The sequence below is a fragment of the Tupaia chinensis genome, unplaced genomic scaffold (assembly GCF_000334495.1).
Source record: "Tupaia chinensis unplaced genomic scaffold, TupChi_1.0 Scaffold145870_1, whole genome shotgun sequence".
Taxonomy (NCBI): domain Eukaryota; kingdom Metazoa; phylum Chordata; class Mammalia; order Scandentia; family Tupaiidae; genus Tupaia; species Tupaia belangeri.
In genome coordinates, this window is record NW_006205727.1 from 1,761,548 (window position 1) to 1,777,839 (window position 16,292).

The 16,292-nt window shown below is 38.6% G+C and overlaps 1 protein-coding gene across 1 annotated transcript in view; it reads left to right on the forward strand.

The window, feature by feature from the left end:
- The window catches only part of TMEM117 (transmembrane protein 117), a 524,240-nt gene that overhangs the window by 95,064 nt on the left and 412,884 nt on the right, over positions 1–16,292 (forward strand). Inside the window, exon 3 of the mRNA XM_006168553.3 lies at positions 4,477–4,609. Coding sequence (XP_006168615.1) covers positions 4,477–4,609 — 133 coding nt within the window. The remainder of the gene's footprint in view (positions 1–4,476; positions 4,610–16,292) is intronic.

The window sequence follows — 16,292 nt, forward strand, 5'->3', positions numbered from 1 at the left end:
AAAAAAAACCCCCCCAAAAAAAAAAAAAAAAAAAAAAAAAGAAAGAAATGTATCCCTTTTAGTGATGTTTTTTACTTCTTTTTACCTACGTGGAATGTGTTTGCTCAATACTTCTTGAAACTCTTCCTAAGTGTTTTAAAATTCTGAATTCTGTGCCTGTAGGAAAGGTGGCATATGATTTATTGTCCACATGAGTACACTAAAGAAAGGAAGCGAGGACCAGAGGGTGGCACAGTGTTAATGCAACTGGGACATGGGGAAGGTGGTGAGTACTCTGGGCAGGTGTACTCGTGATCCAGGCTGGCTGGCACTTAGAGTGGATCGCAGTGTGAGACTCCTGGTGGAGGGGCCTGTCCTTCTGTCTGACTTTGTCTCTCTCTCTCTCTCTCTCAGGGAAGAAAGCAATGACTAAACTTAAAAATAAAAAACAAAGGGGTTAGTATTAATAATAATACCAGGACAACAATTACAAACCACTACCGTCCCACAGATTGAATGTAAGATCACCCTACAGGGCAGAGACAGTCTGTTTTTGTGTGACACCCCCTGACACTGCCGAGCTCTTGGTTTGAGTAGATTACGGGGAAAAGTTGTTCTTAATGGTGGGCTTTCTGTACATGTTTCTAGCATTAGCTGGTCACTCACTGGGTTAACCTTGAAGGAGCTGTTGGGGAGTTTTTGTAATGTGATTTGACTCAACCCTTGGGTTCCATCTGTTCTGGCCTTCATATATTGCAGCACTTTCTTTGTGTTCTTCAAGTGAATTTCAAGCTGTGTTAACCTACCATTTGGTTCTAATGACACTAATGGCTGAAATTAGTGCCAGACAGTGAGTTTGGCAATGACAGCATAAATGGTGCCGTCACCTTTCTCTCTCTCTCTGTTTTTTTTACTAACTTTGTATTATTTCAGCCCATGCACAGTGTACACAATGTTGTATTTGCAAATTAAATCGGCAGCATTATTATTTGACTTTTAAAGCACATCCTTTGACATATGCATATGTTAAGAAAGAAATTCACATTTGAATCTTAAAGAAATTCTAATTGCCAGTCTTTGCGGTTTTTAATATCAACTGCTGAATTAAACAAATAGGTCTTTCTTTGAAGCTGAAGAGATTTGCAGCAAAGGGACCTTGAACAAAGAAAGTCCAGGAGTCTAAAATAAGGTCACATTTCCATGAAATACTCAAACGAGAACTGACTTTCTGCACTGGCAGCTGTGCTGGCAGCTGTATCTCCAGCACCTACAACCACGTCTGGCGTGCAGTAGGCACACATGAAGCGTTTGTTCCATGAAGGAATATGCGTTCTTTACGGTTTACTTAAAGATAGTCATTGCTCATGTTTTTCACTCTCAGGCGTTGTGTTTAAGATCTATTTGTAATATTGTTATATAATTATTAATATATAATATTATGTTATATAACAATAATAACGATTATTATATATGAAATGCATTTATATTCATATTCCTGTCAGGTTTGAAAATACATGGCTTTCCATAATTATTCATCAATCAATACATTCTGTAATCTTATACGTTGTATGCGAGTATCTGTTCCAGTAGAAAATTTTCCACATTCTTCTTCTAGTTATATGATCACCCCCGACCCCCTGACTGTCAGATTTATCCTTTGCTTCTCTGAATAGACCAAGAAATGATGTGATAAAATTACATTTTCCCTTTTTTGTTCCATCTAAACTTTTAGCTAGGGTGTAATGTTTCTATTAACCTAGTTTTTAAATAAAATCAAAAGTGCTGGAACCAGCAGATGGTGTACTGGCTATGTCACTGGACTCCCATGTCGTCATTTGTGGTTCGAGCCCTGAACCTATTGGCTTAAACTCACACTGGGCGCGTGTGCGTGTGTGCCCAAGATCTCGAGAGGAGAAAGGAGGAGAAGGGACTGTGGTGTGGCCATCTCCCCTGGGGGATGATTTCTCGCTTTCTGTCTCTCTGTCTCTCTTTATCTTTCTGGTGAGTGAACATGCCCTATAGCAAAAATCTCTCCAAAAAAAAAAAAAAAATTGAAAGTGCTATTTTAAAAAAGTGAGATATAAGGATTCATTTTAAAATATTATTTTTTCTAATGCCCAGTGAACTAGAGATTCTGTCTGCCCCTAGAAAGATCACTTCAAGATGGACATGTGTGCAGGAGACCAGCAGGTGACCTGGTGGTTAAAGTGCTGGACTCCCACATGGTTGACTGTGGTTCAAGTCCTGGACTTGGCGGCTTCCTTTCTCACTTTCTCCTTCTCTCTGTCCCTCTGATCAAATTGTAAAAAAGTCAAGAAATAAAGTTAAATAATAAAATAATTCTTAAAAAAAATTATTCTATGAAAAAGAAAGGTCTTAACACTGTAATCCACCCCCAACCCTCAGCTAGCGCCAAGTCATGGACACATGCGTGCCCTCAAGGAGGTCTTTGCATTTGACCCAAGAACCATTCCATGCTGGATTGCCTCATAGAATGTTGCATTTTACCACTGTGCCACTGCCTGGCACTAAGCTCTACATTTTTGTCCCAACTCGGGAAACTCAGTTTTTTGATGTAGCAACTCATTGCATCTCAGTCAAGAGTCTTGAATTATTTCTAACTTGAGTCTAGCTTCTCATACACAAACATCATATCATGTTCCTAATGTTCATAACCCTACCCAACATTTGATTCCATTTGAATTTTCTTAGCCTTTAAACATGTGTCTTGACTTGTTCTATCTTTTGTCTTTCCCATTTCCTTAATGACCTATAAATTTAAATTTACAAAATTATGAGCAATGAGGGGACAGAAGGTAGTGTGGTGATTAAGGTGCTGGACTCCCACATGGCCAACTGCAGTTCCCAGATCTGTGACTTAAAGCACTGGGCATGTGCGCATGCATGCCCCAAATCCCAAGAGAATGCAGGAGAAGATTGTGGCATGGCCATCTCCCTTGGGGTTGATTTCTCACTTCCCCTCTTGGAGAATAAAATGCAATGACACGTGATGTAAAAAGAAAAATCTAGACAGTTTAGTGGAATTTAGTTGAGCAAATCTTAACATGATTTGAATTGGGCAGTTTTTCCCACACCGACTTCCAAGCTACTCCAGATAGCTTTATGGTCAGCTCAGTATTTTAAGTTCCAGAAAGGAAAGTGACATACAAAAATAAAACTGAAGAAATAACGATTATTATATATGAAATGCATTTATATTCATATTCCTGTCAGGTTTGAAAATACATGGCTTTCCATAATTATTCATCAATCAATACATTCTGTAATCTTATACGTTGTATGCGAGTATCTGTTCCAGTAGAAAATTTTCCACATTCTTCTTCTAGTTATATGATCACCCCCGACCCCCTGACTGTCAGATTTATCCTTTGCTTCTCTGAATAGACCAAGAAATGATGTGATAAAATTACATTTTCCCTTTTTTGTTCCATCTAAACTTTTAGCTAGGGTGTAATGTTTCTATTAACCTAGTTTTTAAATAAAATCAAAAGTGCTGGAACCAGCAGATGGTGTACTGGCTATGTCACTGGACTCCCATGTCGTCATTTGTGGTTCGAGCCCTGAACCTATTGGCTTAAACTCACACTGGGCGCGTGTGCGTGTGTGCCCAAGATCTCGAGAGGAGAAAGGAGGAGAAGGGACTGTGGTGTGGCCATCTCCCCTGGGGGATGATTTCTCGCTTTCTGTCTCTCTGTCTCTCTTTATCTTTCTGGTGAGTGAACATGCCCTATAGCAAAAATCTCTCCAAAAAAAAAAAAAAAAATTGAAAGTGCTATTTTAAAAAAGTGAGATATAAGGATTCATTTTAAAATATTATTTTTTCTAATGCCCAGTGAACTAGAGATTCTGTCTGCCCCTAGAAAGATCACTTCAAGATGGACATGTGTGCAGGAGACCAGCAGGTGACCTGGTGGTTAAAGTGCTGGACCTTCCCACATGGCTGACCACGGTTTGAATCCCAGACCTGGTGGCTTACTTTCTCACTTTCCTGCTCTGTCTTTGTCTCTCTCCCTCTGATCAAATTAAAATAAATGATGAATAAATTAAATAAATAATTGTTTTTTTAAAAAAGATGGACATGTGTGTATGTATATATATTACACACACATATGTTTGCCTTACATAATTTCAGTATGAACCAAAGTCATATTTGTGAAATAAAGAACAAAAGATAGAATGGCTCTGATTCATCTCTGTTCATGCTGGCATAATGAATGCTTTCTGTGTTCTAGCTTTTCATATTAGTACTGTTTGCTCTACGATGAAATGTGAAATGAGGGTTGTATTGGACTTCATTTTTAATCATTTGTTTGCAAAAGAGCAAAAAATATATTATATGGTGGTTTTACCCATGAGGTGGTCTTACGGCAAAGACTTCAGAACACAGTGAGATAACAAGGATGATTAAAATAAAACAAAGATGTATGAATTATGAGTTACAGCATATATTGATTTCTGATAATACTTGTATTTCAGGTCAGTTGCTCCGGTTAAAAATGTTTCGAGAAGATCATGGCTCCTGGATGACAATGTTTTTCAGCACAATTCTGTTTCTCTTCATATTTTCTCACATCTACAACACGATTCTTCTAATGGATGGGAACATGGGGTAGGTTTTCTTTTCCTTTTCTTCTGTGATGTTATGTTTGAAACTTGTAAAAATTTAAGGATACTTTTTTAGTTTGTAGTAATCTAGATCTCCTTTCAAAATAGCCTGCCTTAAAAGGGACAATTTGTACATTTTTATTATTTGAGATATCCAAAATCTTTTTTATCAAGAAGCAGATAGCATTTTACAATTTTAGGTCCCCCCACCCCCCTTTGGGACTTTCTTTGGGGCATTTTGAGGGTAAGTATTAATTTCATTATGGTGATAGAGTATAAAAATCAGAAAATTTTATTGACTTGATTATATTTACCTAATTTTTAAAGCAGGACTCAGATGAAGGCCCCTGGGTTTGCAATTTCATTCCTCTCCAATGCCTGGCTAAATAAAAGTGTTTGAAATTGATGACACTTTTCAAAACCCTCTTGACAGTACCAACAGACAGACCTTTGTTTCAAATAGGTCATTTTAAAAGAGAGCCACCCTGTATTAGATCCAGGGTTGTCATCCAAACTTATCAAATCACCATGGTATGAAGATGTCTAAAAAGCAGACTAGAGACTTTTTAAAGACTTTCTCCAGTTCTTTCATTACATAATAAAAAACAAGGGTTGGTCTTTCAGTATAATTTTCGTTTGGTTTGCTCTGAGTAAGTTTTAAAGGCAGAGTATAAGGAGATTGGCTGCATCGACACCATTAAAAATCACATTAGTGACAATAATAAACCCCCCAGATATTTGTTGTGCACTGAGATAGTTACTAAGGGAAGTTTCGGTCTATCTTCCCCATTCTGTCAGAAAGCTAGATCATACCCTCATGTTCTAACTGCAAGCTAGGCAAGATTACTGTCCAGTTCTATAATGTGCAATTGTTTGGATGTTATATCTAGATTTGGGGCACCACTGTTCAATGCTGAGAGGAAAGCACATTTAAGTTCTTATTGCTCCCCCATCATTAAAAGAAATAAATAATAAAGAGAAAACATTTCTTTCTCAAGATTTATACTTTAGTCCATAGTAACAAGTAACCAATTAAACAATGAGATTTTAGATCAAATGTTCAGTAGAAAGTTATTAAAATGCTTTGTCTATAATTATGTCTTGGGCTCAGAATGCTGAGGTATATACCGGGTCTCTTTTTAAAAAATAATTATGTTATTTAACTTTATTAATTATTATTATTATTTTACAGTTTGATGAGAGAGAGAGAGAGAGAGAGAGAGAGAGGGAGAGAGAGGAAGCAAGCTACCAGGTCCGGGTCCCAAACCATGGTTGGCCCTGTGGAGTCCAATGCCTTTAATCACCATGCCTCCAGCTGGCCCCCTGGGTCTATTTTTAGGTGGTAGTGTTGCAGTCGCTAATCCATGGTTAGTCAGAATATGTGTCAGCCTTAGAGCAGTGCCTGTAAAGGATCATGGGTAATGATTGGAACTCCCTAACACAACCACAATGGACTCTCAAAGAGGTTTTGTGCACTCAAGACACGAGGACCAGAGAGGGAAGGGACACATATAAAAATGGCATTTTAAAAGCTGTTGCTGAAAATAATACTTTATATTGGATATAACATACATTCTTTATTCAGATACTGACTTTTCATCTAATTTTATTTATTATTTTATGTGGAATTAGTGAGGTCTGTGCTAATCAGAAATGCTCATTCTGAAGAAAGAAACAAATTTAAAAGTAATACATTAAATGCAATAATAGATAATACAAAGACCAACCAGTGATGTGTCGCTAAGACAGATGGATGGCCAGTTGTGTGGTTGGAGTCCCAGACCGGGTGGCTGAAAAATAGGTTAGATGCACATGTGCATATGTGTCCAAAATCCCAAGAGGAGAATGGAGAAGGAATTGCAGGGGTTGCAGACCATCCCTCCAGGGAGGTTCAGTGCTTCCTGAATTTCCTCTTCTCTCTCTCTCTCACTGGTGAGTGCACATGCCCTATAGCAAAAAAAAAAAAAAAAAAAAAAAAAAAATTGTTTGCACACTGTAAAGCACTCAGTAACTAACAATGAAAAAAATATATTTTTCTTTCTTTTGTTTAATTGCTAGAGGGTATGTGCACTTGCCAGAGAGAGGCAAAGAGAGAGAGAGAGAGAGATAACCCCCTAGTGGGCATTATCATAGCACACTTTTCCCATTCTGACAGGATTTTAGGCATACTTGGATGCACTATCAGTGCATGTTTCAAGTCACTGGGGCTGGGACATGAACTACAGTTCACTGTGTGAAATTCTGCTTTCGATGCGCATGGTCTAACTGTTGTTGTACAGGCATTTTATTAGGGGCTGTCCCTACTAAAATGTAATTTTAATCAGAGCTGGTAGTTATTGAGCACTTAGTACCAGACATGAATCGCCTCAATTAAACCTTACACAGACTCTGTGCAATAGGTATTCTTAAGATCTCCAGTGTACAAATCAAGGAACAGGGCTAGAGAGTTTTCTAATTGACTGAGGTTTCATTCTAATCACATCTCCCTTTTAAACAATTAATAGAAGAATTGAGCTATTCAGTAGTGGATTCTGTATTACTTACAGTAGACTGTGGCACAGATCTGAGTCATGGTTGATCCTGTTACTCCTTCACCATAAACCAACTAGCCTTTTTCTGCATTTTATTATTCAAGGTACATTTGAAAATTGGAAAATGGTAGGAGGGATGTTCAGGAAACATGAGAAATAAGAGTCTAGAATTTATACATGTCTTAACTAAAGTTGGAAATTGTTCTCTTAAAAATGGCATTACAGATTCTCGTGTAGCTGTTGTATTCTTCACCAATATACCTCATCTTAGTTTCGAAAAAGATCTTCTACTAAAAGATATCTTAAAGGTACCATAGTTTAAAAAATCCAAAGCAAAGGACAAGTGGTTTAGTTCTACAGATTAAAAAAAAATGAAATCACCATTTATGAAAGATGTATTACCAACTTTTAGGACACTTAACATTTGAACTAGTGGACACTTCAAAGAAGGAATTCAAACTTGGAAGAAAATCAGTTCTTTCCTTCCCTTCCCTTCCCTTCCCTTCCCTTCCCTTCCCTTCCCTTCCCTTCCCTTCCTCTTTCTTTCTTTCTTTCTTTCTTTCTTTCTTTCTTTCTTTCTTTCTTTCTTTCTTTCTTTCTTTTGAGAGGTTTTTGCTATAGGGTGTGTGCGCTCATCAGAAAGACAAGAGAGAGACAGAGAGACAGAAAGCAAGAAATGACCCCCGGGGGGATGGCCACGCTACAATCCCTTTTCTTCCATTCTCCTCTCGAGATCTTGAGCACGCACGCACATGTGCCCTGTGTGAGCTTAAGTCACCGGGTCTGGAATTCAAACTATGGTTGACTACATGGGAGTCCAGCGACATAGCCATTATGCCAACTGCTGGTCCTGAAAATCAGTTCTTAAAGCAAATGGCTACACTTGTGCTTTGGGGGATCTCTAGGAGATTCCATGTTTTCTGAGGAATTTCTTCTTGTATGCGAGGCAGGGAATAATGGAAACACAGGATGTGGAAAGGGAAATGAGCACAGAGACATCCAGTTGGCTGGTTTTGAATCAGGATTTCTGTTGGTACAGGGGAATTTGGGATTCCTCACACTGAATCCAATTTGCATTGGGGATTCCCATGTGTCCTTGTGCCTAGATATTTCTAGAAATATTGGCCTAGAAGCATTCCTCCAAGGGTTTCCAGACTTTCCTATGATGGCTAGACCTGTGTTTATGTATTATTGGACTCTTTATCCAAACGGGAAGTCTCCAGGACTAGAGTAAGTGGTGAGTGGTTGTAGATTTCAGAGAGGAAGAGAAGAGTTTCCTTAGACAGGTCTACCTTTTTTTGGGAGGGATGGGGTGGGGTTGTTTGTTTTGCCAATTTTAGAATTGGGCCAAGTTAATGTCCCATGGTCCCTTATTACAGAGAACAGAATGCTGTTATTTATCTAGACCAAAACCCCAAGAGTTTTTAGCCAGAACTAACTTGCTAGTGATCTAGTTGCCTGGCTCCTGTTTTTCTCGTTAGAGAGAATTCTCTGAAGTATGAACTAACTTATGGCTTTGATATCTCTGGAGAGCCAAGATGAGAGGTGGTCATATGGAGCAGGAAAGAGGTAACTTAGCTGGTTGGGCTAAAAGGGACAAAGACTCAGGCAATCCATTTTCACTGCCATCATGACGAAAAGTCTCCCTTCACCTTTGATTTTCTTTCCACTCTACACCTCACATTAGCAAAATGCTGCTTATTGTAACTCCTTTTATTCTTTATATCACTAAGATGAAAGTAAATTCCTCCTTATATAAATGTCTGAGGCTGTGGGTGAGCATTATGCTGCAGAGAAGGTGCTGATCCTGGACAGTTTTGCGTGTGGCCATTTTATGAACAACCACTTTCTACAAGGTGGCAGACCAGGTAACCTGAAGCCTCTGTGACTACAAGATCTTCAGAACTGCTGGAAAATGCAATCAAACTGGTAGACTTTGTTTAAATACTCAAAGGTAAGAAAACGACTCAGAGGACAAAAATGAAAGATCTGAAAACCATGGCAGTAAGTGTGAGTGGAGGCTCAGAGGCAGTAACTTAGGTATGTGAGTTTTAACTCTCATGTAGGAACCATAACCAAGATTTTGGGCCCTTAGAGAAATTGAAATGGAAATTCCCGCATTAGATAGCCCTGAGGAGGACCTACAGAGGAAGAGTGGAACGGAAAACATGTAACTAATAGCACAGTTAGCCATCGAGGAAGCTAGTCTGACTTCATCTGGGCTTTGGGTGCTGGCAGGGTTCCAGAGGTGGAGAGAAACTCATAACAACAGGGATGGTTTTGTGGTTTTGTTTGGAGTTTTAGAAAAGTCAAAACATCTCTGGCTATTCTCTTCTCTGTGTCATGTTACTCTCTCTGGAGGCCCTTCATCCTCATGACGTATAGCATTCCTCTATTCTTTTATGTAGAGCAAGTTAATCCCTTTTTGCCTTAGCATCTGTTCACTCTGATTTATCTGGGGCTTTGTTTTTCATAGCCCAAATTACAGGAACATTTTCCAATCAAAAGAACCAGTGCGCTGAGATGAATGTTGGTGCTTCTCCAAACATGAAGGGGCCACTGCCACAGTGCTTTGGCTTTATTTTAAAAGTATTAATTGTCCTTTTCCCTTTAATTCTACTACCCATTTAGTTAACTCTCTCTTAGGAGAGGGAGGGAAGATACTTAAAAATGGGGGACAAGGCAGTTACAGAAATTAGAACGGGAGTTATGTAGTCATCACAGTTGAACTTTTGCAGTGATAGTACAATATGCCGTGTTATGCACATACAGGAGTGGAGCCTCAAGAAAATGAGACATTAATAGAAAAGAAACATGAGGGACCAGCAGTTAGCATAATGACTATGTTGCTGGACTCCCATGTAGTCGACTGTGGTTCAAGTCCCAGACCCAGTGGCCTAAACTCACGCCGGGCGCGTGTGCATGCATGCCCAAGATCCCGAGAGGAGAATGGAGGAGAAGGGATTGCGGCATGGCCATCCCCCCCTGGGGGGTGATTTCTCGCTCTCTATCTCTCTATCTCTCTCTGTCTGTCTGGCGAGCGCACGCGCCCTATAGCAAAAACCTCTCCCCCCCCAAAAAAAAGTTCTCTATTTGGTGAGGTAAGGTGAACTGCCCTCCATTGTGTAGATCCAGGTGTTTACTGACTACAAGCTGAGCAGGGCACACAGAGCAGAGCAAACATTTTAAACATTTCAGACACATTTTGAAGTTGCCTTTCTCAAGAGTTTCTTAGTAATGCTATTTTTCATGCCATCCATGTTATAATATGATAAATGCGGAGTGGCGTTCTTGGTCTTATTCCTATTTCCCAAAGGAAATACGTGTATAGTGTACAAGGAATAAAAAGGTGGTGACGCAAAGCTGGTATACCATGGCGGGTGTTCAGAAGACTATTCCAAAATGAGCCACTTGATGGCAGCAAAAGGCCTGTTTTCAGTGCCAGTTATCTTAAGGAGTCAGGCTTTCTCCTCAGAAAAGGAGGGAATCTTTCCCCTTCTGCATTCTGAAAGTTGGCGTTGAAATCATTCACCTACCTTGTTGTGGATGGGCTTTTTGAATTGAAATGCACACAGCGAATTTAACAATGAACATTAATGATTTTGTGATGTACTTGATCCCTTTTTACTGTTTGTTCTAAACAGATTTAAATACTAGCATATATAAACCCTTAAATGCATACCTATACCTTTGTATGTTTATAGATTTATCCCAGCATTACAATGATAAATATTGTGTTTAGCACTGGGGACATTAGACATTTTTCTCACTGATGCAAATTTTTCTGTGAACTGGAATAGGTTTCCACAGAGTACATACTATTTATATGAAAAAGTTGAATTTTCTAGTATTAATCACGACAAGAAAGTTTTGTTTGTCCTGTACAAAGTCTTTTCCAGAAAATGTTTATAAATATTTATTAATACATTAATATATGTTAAGTATTACAGAGAGAGAATTTGAGAAATAAGACAAAATGATGCAGATAATTTTGAAAACAAGTATTAATAAGACCAGCAGGTGGTGTGGTGGTTGAGATGCTGGACTCCCGCATGGCCAACTGCAGTTCAAGTCTGAGACCTGGCAGCTTTCTTTCTCACTTTCTCTCTTACTCTGGTGAGCATTCATGCTCTATAGCAAATTAAAAAAAATATGTAATAATAAATAAAATTAAATACATTATTTTTTAGAAAAAGAAAATAGGCTTTAGTATATATATTCAAGACCTGAACAAAATGAAGGTATGAATTTGGTGGTGGGAATATGGAAATGTTTAGACTCTGTTTCCTTTCTGATAAATTTTAGTAGTAAATGTGATCTGACAAGGGTGACTAGCCTAAGGGCTATGACAGGAGAGAATATTCAAAATGGATACTTTTTAAAAATCCACACTGCATTGCTTCTGTTTACAAAAGGCAGCAAAAACAAGCAAAGATAAATGGAAAAAGTAAATGAGTGAGAAACCAGCATAGACTTGGAAGACTGGATGGAATTGCTCAAGACCTAATGCAAGTCCATGCACACAGCTGTCCTAGGTTTGTCCCTGAAATGCTTGCATTTATCCTCATTTTATAAAGGTGACTGATATTCTGGTCCCTAAGTGTGTCCACACATCATATCAGAAAAGACTCTGATTTAGAGCTTCAGTTTCTATCACCAGAATTGGAGGTTTCAACACATTATTTTCTCAAGGCTGGATTTCCGTTTAATGGAAAAAGTTCAGGGTGAACTCTTATTCTGAGCAGTACTTTTTTTTTTCTTCTTTTTGCAAAGTTCCCTATTTTCAAACATTCTGCAATGTATTTACATTCCTTACATAAACTTTTTTTTCTTTTTGATCACCACTGACATAGACATAAGACTCAGGTACACATTTTTACTCTTAAAAACTAATTTTTCACTTAATGCCTTCAAACAGAAACTTGGTTGGCCAACTGCTATTGTTTACACTTTTTTCCTAAGGAAGTAATATTTATGTGTATGCTTCTTTGTTTTTAATTGTGATTAATTTTTTTTGAGAAATACTAAGCAAATATTTAAATAGTCTGTAATAATGTTAAATTATAAACTTCTTGTATGACCTACACTGACAGAACTGCTGAAATACATGGGACTAGCAGATGGAGTAATGGTTACAAGCTGGACTCCCACATAGTCGACCATGAGTCCTGGACCCGGCATCTTGAAACTCTTGCTGGGTTTGTGTGCGTGTGTGCCTAAAATCCTCGGAGGAGAATGGAGAAGGGGTTCTGGTGAGCATTCATGCTCTATAGCAAATTAAAAAAAATATGTAATAATAAATAAAATTAAATACATTATTTTTTAGAAAAAGAAAATAGGCTTTAGTTTATATATTCAAGACCTGAACAAAATGAAGGTATGAATTTGGTGGTGGGAATATGGAAATGTTTAGACTCTGTTTCCTTTCTGATAAATTTTAGTAGTAAATGTGATCTGACAAGGGTGACTAGCCTAAGGGCTATGACAGGAGAGAATATTCAAAATGGATACTTTTTAAAAATCCACACTGCATTGCTTCTGTTTACAAAAGGCAGCAAAAACAAGCAAAGATAAATGGAAAAAGTAAATGAGTGAGAAACCAGCATAGACTTGGAAGACTGGATGGAATTGCTCAAGACCTAATGCAAGTCCATGCACACAGCTGTCCTAGGTTTGTCCCTGAAATGCTTGCATTTATCCTCATTTTATAAAGGTGACTGATATTCTGGTCCCTAAGTGTGTCCACACATCATATCAGAAAAGACTCTGATTTAGAGCTTCAGTTTCTATCACCAGAATTGGAGGTTTCAACACATTATTTTCTCAAGGCTGGATTTCCGTTTAATGGAAAAAGTTCAGGGTGAACTCTTATTCTGAGCAGTACTTTTTTTTTTCTTCTTTTTGCAAAGTTCCCTATTTTCAAACATTCTGCAATGTATTTACATTCCTTACATAAACTTTTTTTTCTTTTTGATCACCACTGACATAGACATAAGACTCAGGTACACATTTTTACTCTTAAAAACTAATTTTTCACTTAATGCCTTCAAACAGAAACTTGGTTGGCCAACTGCTATTGTTTACACTTTTTTCCTAAGGAAGTAATATTTATGTGTATGCTTCTTTGTTTTTAATTGTGATTAATTTTTTTTGAGAAATACTAAGCAAATATTTAAATAGTCTGTAATAATGTTAAATTATAAACTTCTTGTATGACCTACACTGACAGAACTGCTGAAATACATGGGACTAGCAGATGGAGTAATGGTTACAAGCTGGACTCCCACATAGTCGACCATGAGTCCTGGACCCGGCATCTTGAAACTCTTGCTGGGTTTGTGTGCGTGTGTGCCTAAAATCCTCGGAGGAGAATGGAGAAGGGGTTCGGGCATGATCATCTCTCCTGGAGGGTGATTTCTCACTTTTTGTTTCTCTCTGTCTCTCTGGCTAATGCATGCACCTTATAGAAAAAGACTCTCCACTATAAAAAACAAAAACCAAACAAACAAAATCCTACAAAGCTCTCTTGAATTGTAATAAGTTTTTTTTTTTTTTGGAGATGGCTAAAGGATGGAGGACTGGAGCAGGGTTCAGATGCTGGGGTAGAAAGAGAACTTAGCTGTAAGTTTTAGTACAGCCTGGGAGTACTGGAGTCAATAGCTGAAAAGCTTGATTGGCTGCTAATACAAGGCCAATGCAAATTCTTCTGGAGTGGTGCTTTAAATAATTTGTTGGCTTCACTCTTAATTAGGCTAAACATTGACTTGCTTGTACAATTAATTCACAATAATAGCACAATTAATTACTGAGGCTGGGAGTAAGGGGCCGAGCTGGTTTCTGAGAATGGGCTGCTGAGAAGAAAAGCTGGAAATGAATGGCTGGGTCTGGTCAAGAGGGTTGACTCAAAGGGACACCAGAGACAGGAAGAAAAGGAGGGAGAGGGAAGTAGGAGAGGAGAGAGAGAGGTGAGGAGAGAGAAAATGAGACGGAAACTTCTTTAGTTAGAAGTAGCAGCAGTAGGACATGCTTTGGAACTTTGAATACCACTGGTTTTCCACTGCTTGGTTTTGATATTAATAGTACCAAGGTAAAATGGTGCAGCATATCTGAGTTATCACAACTTCAATTAGTGTTGTCAGAATTGATGAAGTTTTTTAAAATATGAATGAAAAACATAATCAGTGCTACAACCAGCTCGTCTGTGGGAATACATTACTGATCCAGTGCATATGCTTCTTTGTTTTCATTGACACTGTCCAGAAATGACACTGATTTGACATGCTTAAGAGATATTCTGTGATCATTCATAACAACTCACTCTAATTATCTCATTAAATAGTTCATCAGCTTGTTACAGGGGCAAAATACTAATCCCAGGAATCAGAATATCAGGACATTAATGTCATTTTAGCTACTTGTAAAAATAATGTAGAAGAGTTAGACAGTTCCCTCATTTTTAAAAAATGCACTGCTGTTTTAGGGTCATTAGTGTCACCATTCTTGACCCCCTTATTGTCATCATTAATGAGGGGGAAACGTGTGCTTTTAATGGGGAAAATCAAACAACAGAAGGTTGCTGAAAATCTTGGTTGCCTTCAGCTTCATGTTGTATAGGAGATAATGTGGTGTAGCAGAAACAAGATGGACTTTTGTCCTCATGTCCTTTAGCCCTGTGACCCTGGGTGACCTTCACTTGTCAGCCTTAGTATCCTCAAGGGTAAAATGTGGATATTACTAGTACCCACTTTAGGATCCTCGTGACTTCAAAGAAACAGTGTTTGCAGCTGGCCCCAGGGCCTGGTGGTTGGAGGAGCCAGATTCTATATGGCTGATTGCCTGTGTGGTTCAAATCTCAGACTCGGTGGTCTGAAAAACATACGGGGTGAACATGCATGCATGTCCTGAATCCCAGCAGGAACTGTGGTGTGACCATGTACCATGGTAAGGTGCTTCTCCCTCTTCCTCTTTCTCATCTTTCTCTGGACAGTGCACATGCCCTCTGGCAAACTAAAAAGAGAGAGAGAGAGAGAGAGAGAGAGAGAGAGAAAGACAATGAATATGAAGTAATTGGTGTAATGCCTACTATATAATAAGCTCCTGGTACATGTTAGTTAGTTGCTTTATAAGAGAAAAAATAAATTTTAGTTTCTCAAGTATTTTAGTTCTTTTTTTTTTTTAGGAGAGGTTTTCACTATAGGGCGCGTGCGCTCGCCAGACAGACAGAGAGAGACATAGAGACAGAAAGCGAGAAATCACCCCCCAGGGTGGATGGTCATGCCACAGTCCCTTCTCCTCCATTCTCCTCTCGGGATCTTGGGCACACATGCACACGTGCTCGGTGTGAGTTTTAAGCCACCAGGTCCGGGACGCAAACCGCGGTCGACTACGTGGGAGTCCAGCGACATAGCCGTTACGCTAACTGCTGGTTCTCAAGTATTTTAGTTCTTAATAAGTATTAGCTGCTATAATAACAATAAAATGAAATGATCTAATTTATAGCAAAAACTTACTACATTATCATCATTTAGTTATAGTAAATACTGGGTCACTGGAAAAGTCATGACATATTTTTCTGTATTTTTCTATGCAAAAATGTGTCATGGCTTTACTGACAAGCCAATATTATAAATTCCATGCAAAATGCTCAGATATATACCTGCCCTTAGTAGGTTTTCAATAAATATAAATGTACTTTGCCATAATAATAAAATACAATCTTAAATATACTTGATTTATGGAATGAAATCAGTACATAACATACATGGCGCATGGCTGGAATGCTATTAGAGCTCATCTTTATGAGTGTGTCTAAGCTGTTCCTTACTTTATTTTCTATCAACGAAATGAAAATAGAGGACTCTAATATATTTCATTAGTTTGGGAGGTGTTGGGCACAGCATTGCACAAAGCATGTTTTCCCCCTTGATTTTATTTGAGGTCATGGTAGAAAGTAAATCATGTGGTTGCTTATTTACATGATCTCTTCCACCACAGCCCAGAGAAAGCACTGGCCAGAAGAGTGTGACCTGTGTAAATTGGCTTGGATTGGCGCCCCCTGCTGCGAGGATGGTTGTGCGTGCTCTGGCAGTTCACCAGAGCTTGGCCCCAGTCAGGCCGAAAGGCAGTCAAGACAGCTTTGCCCATATTTCTCTGTGA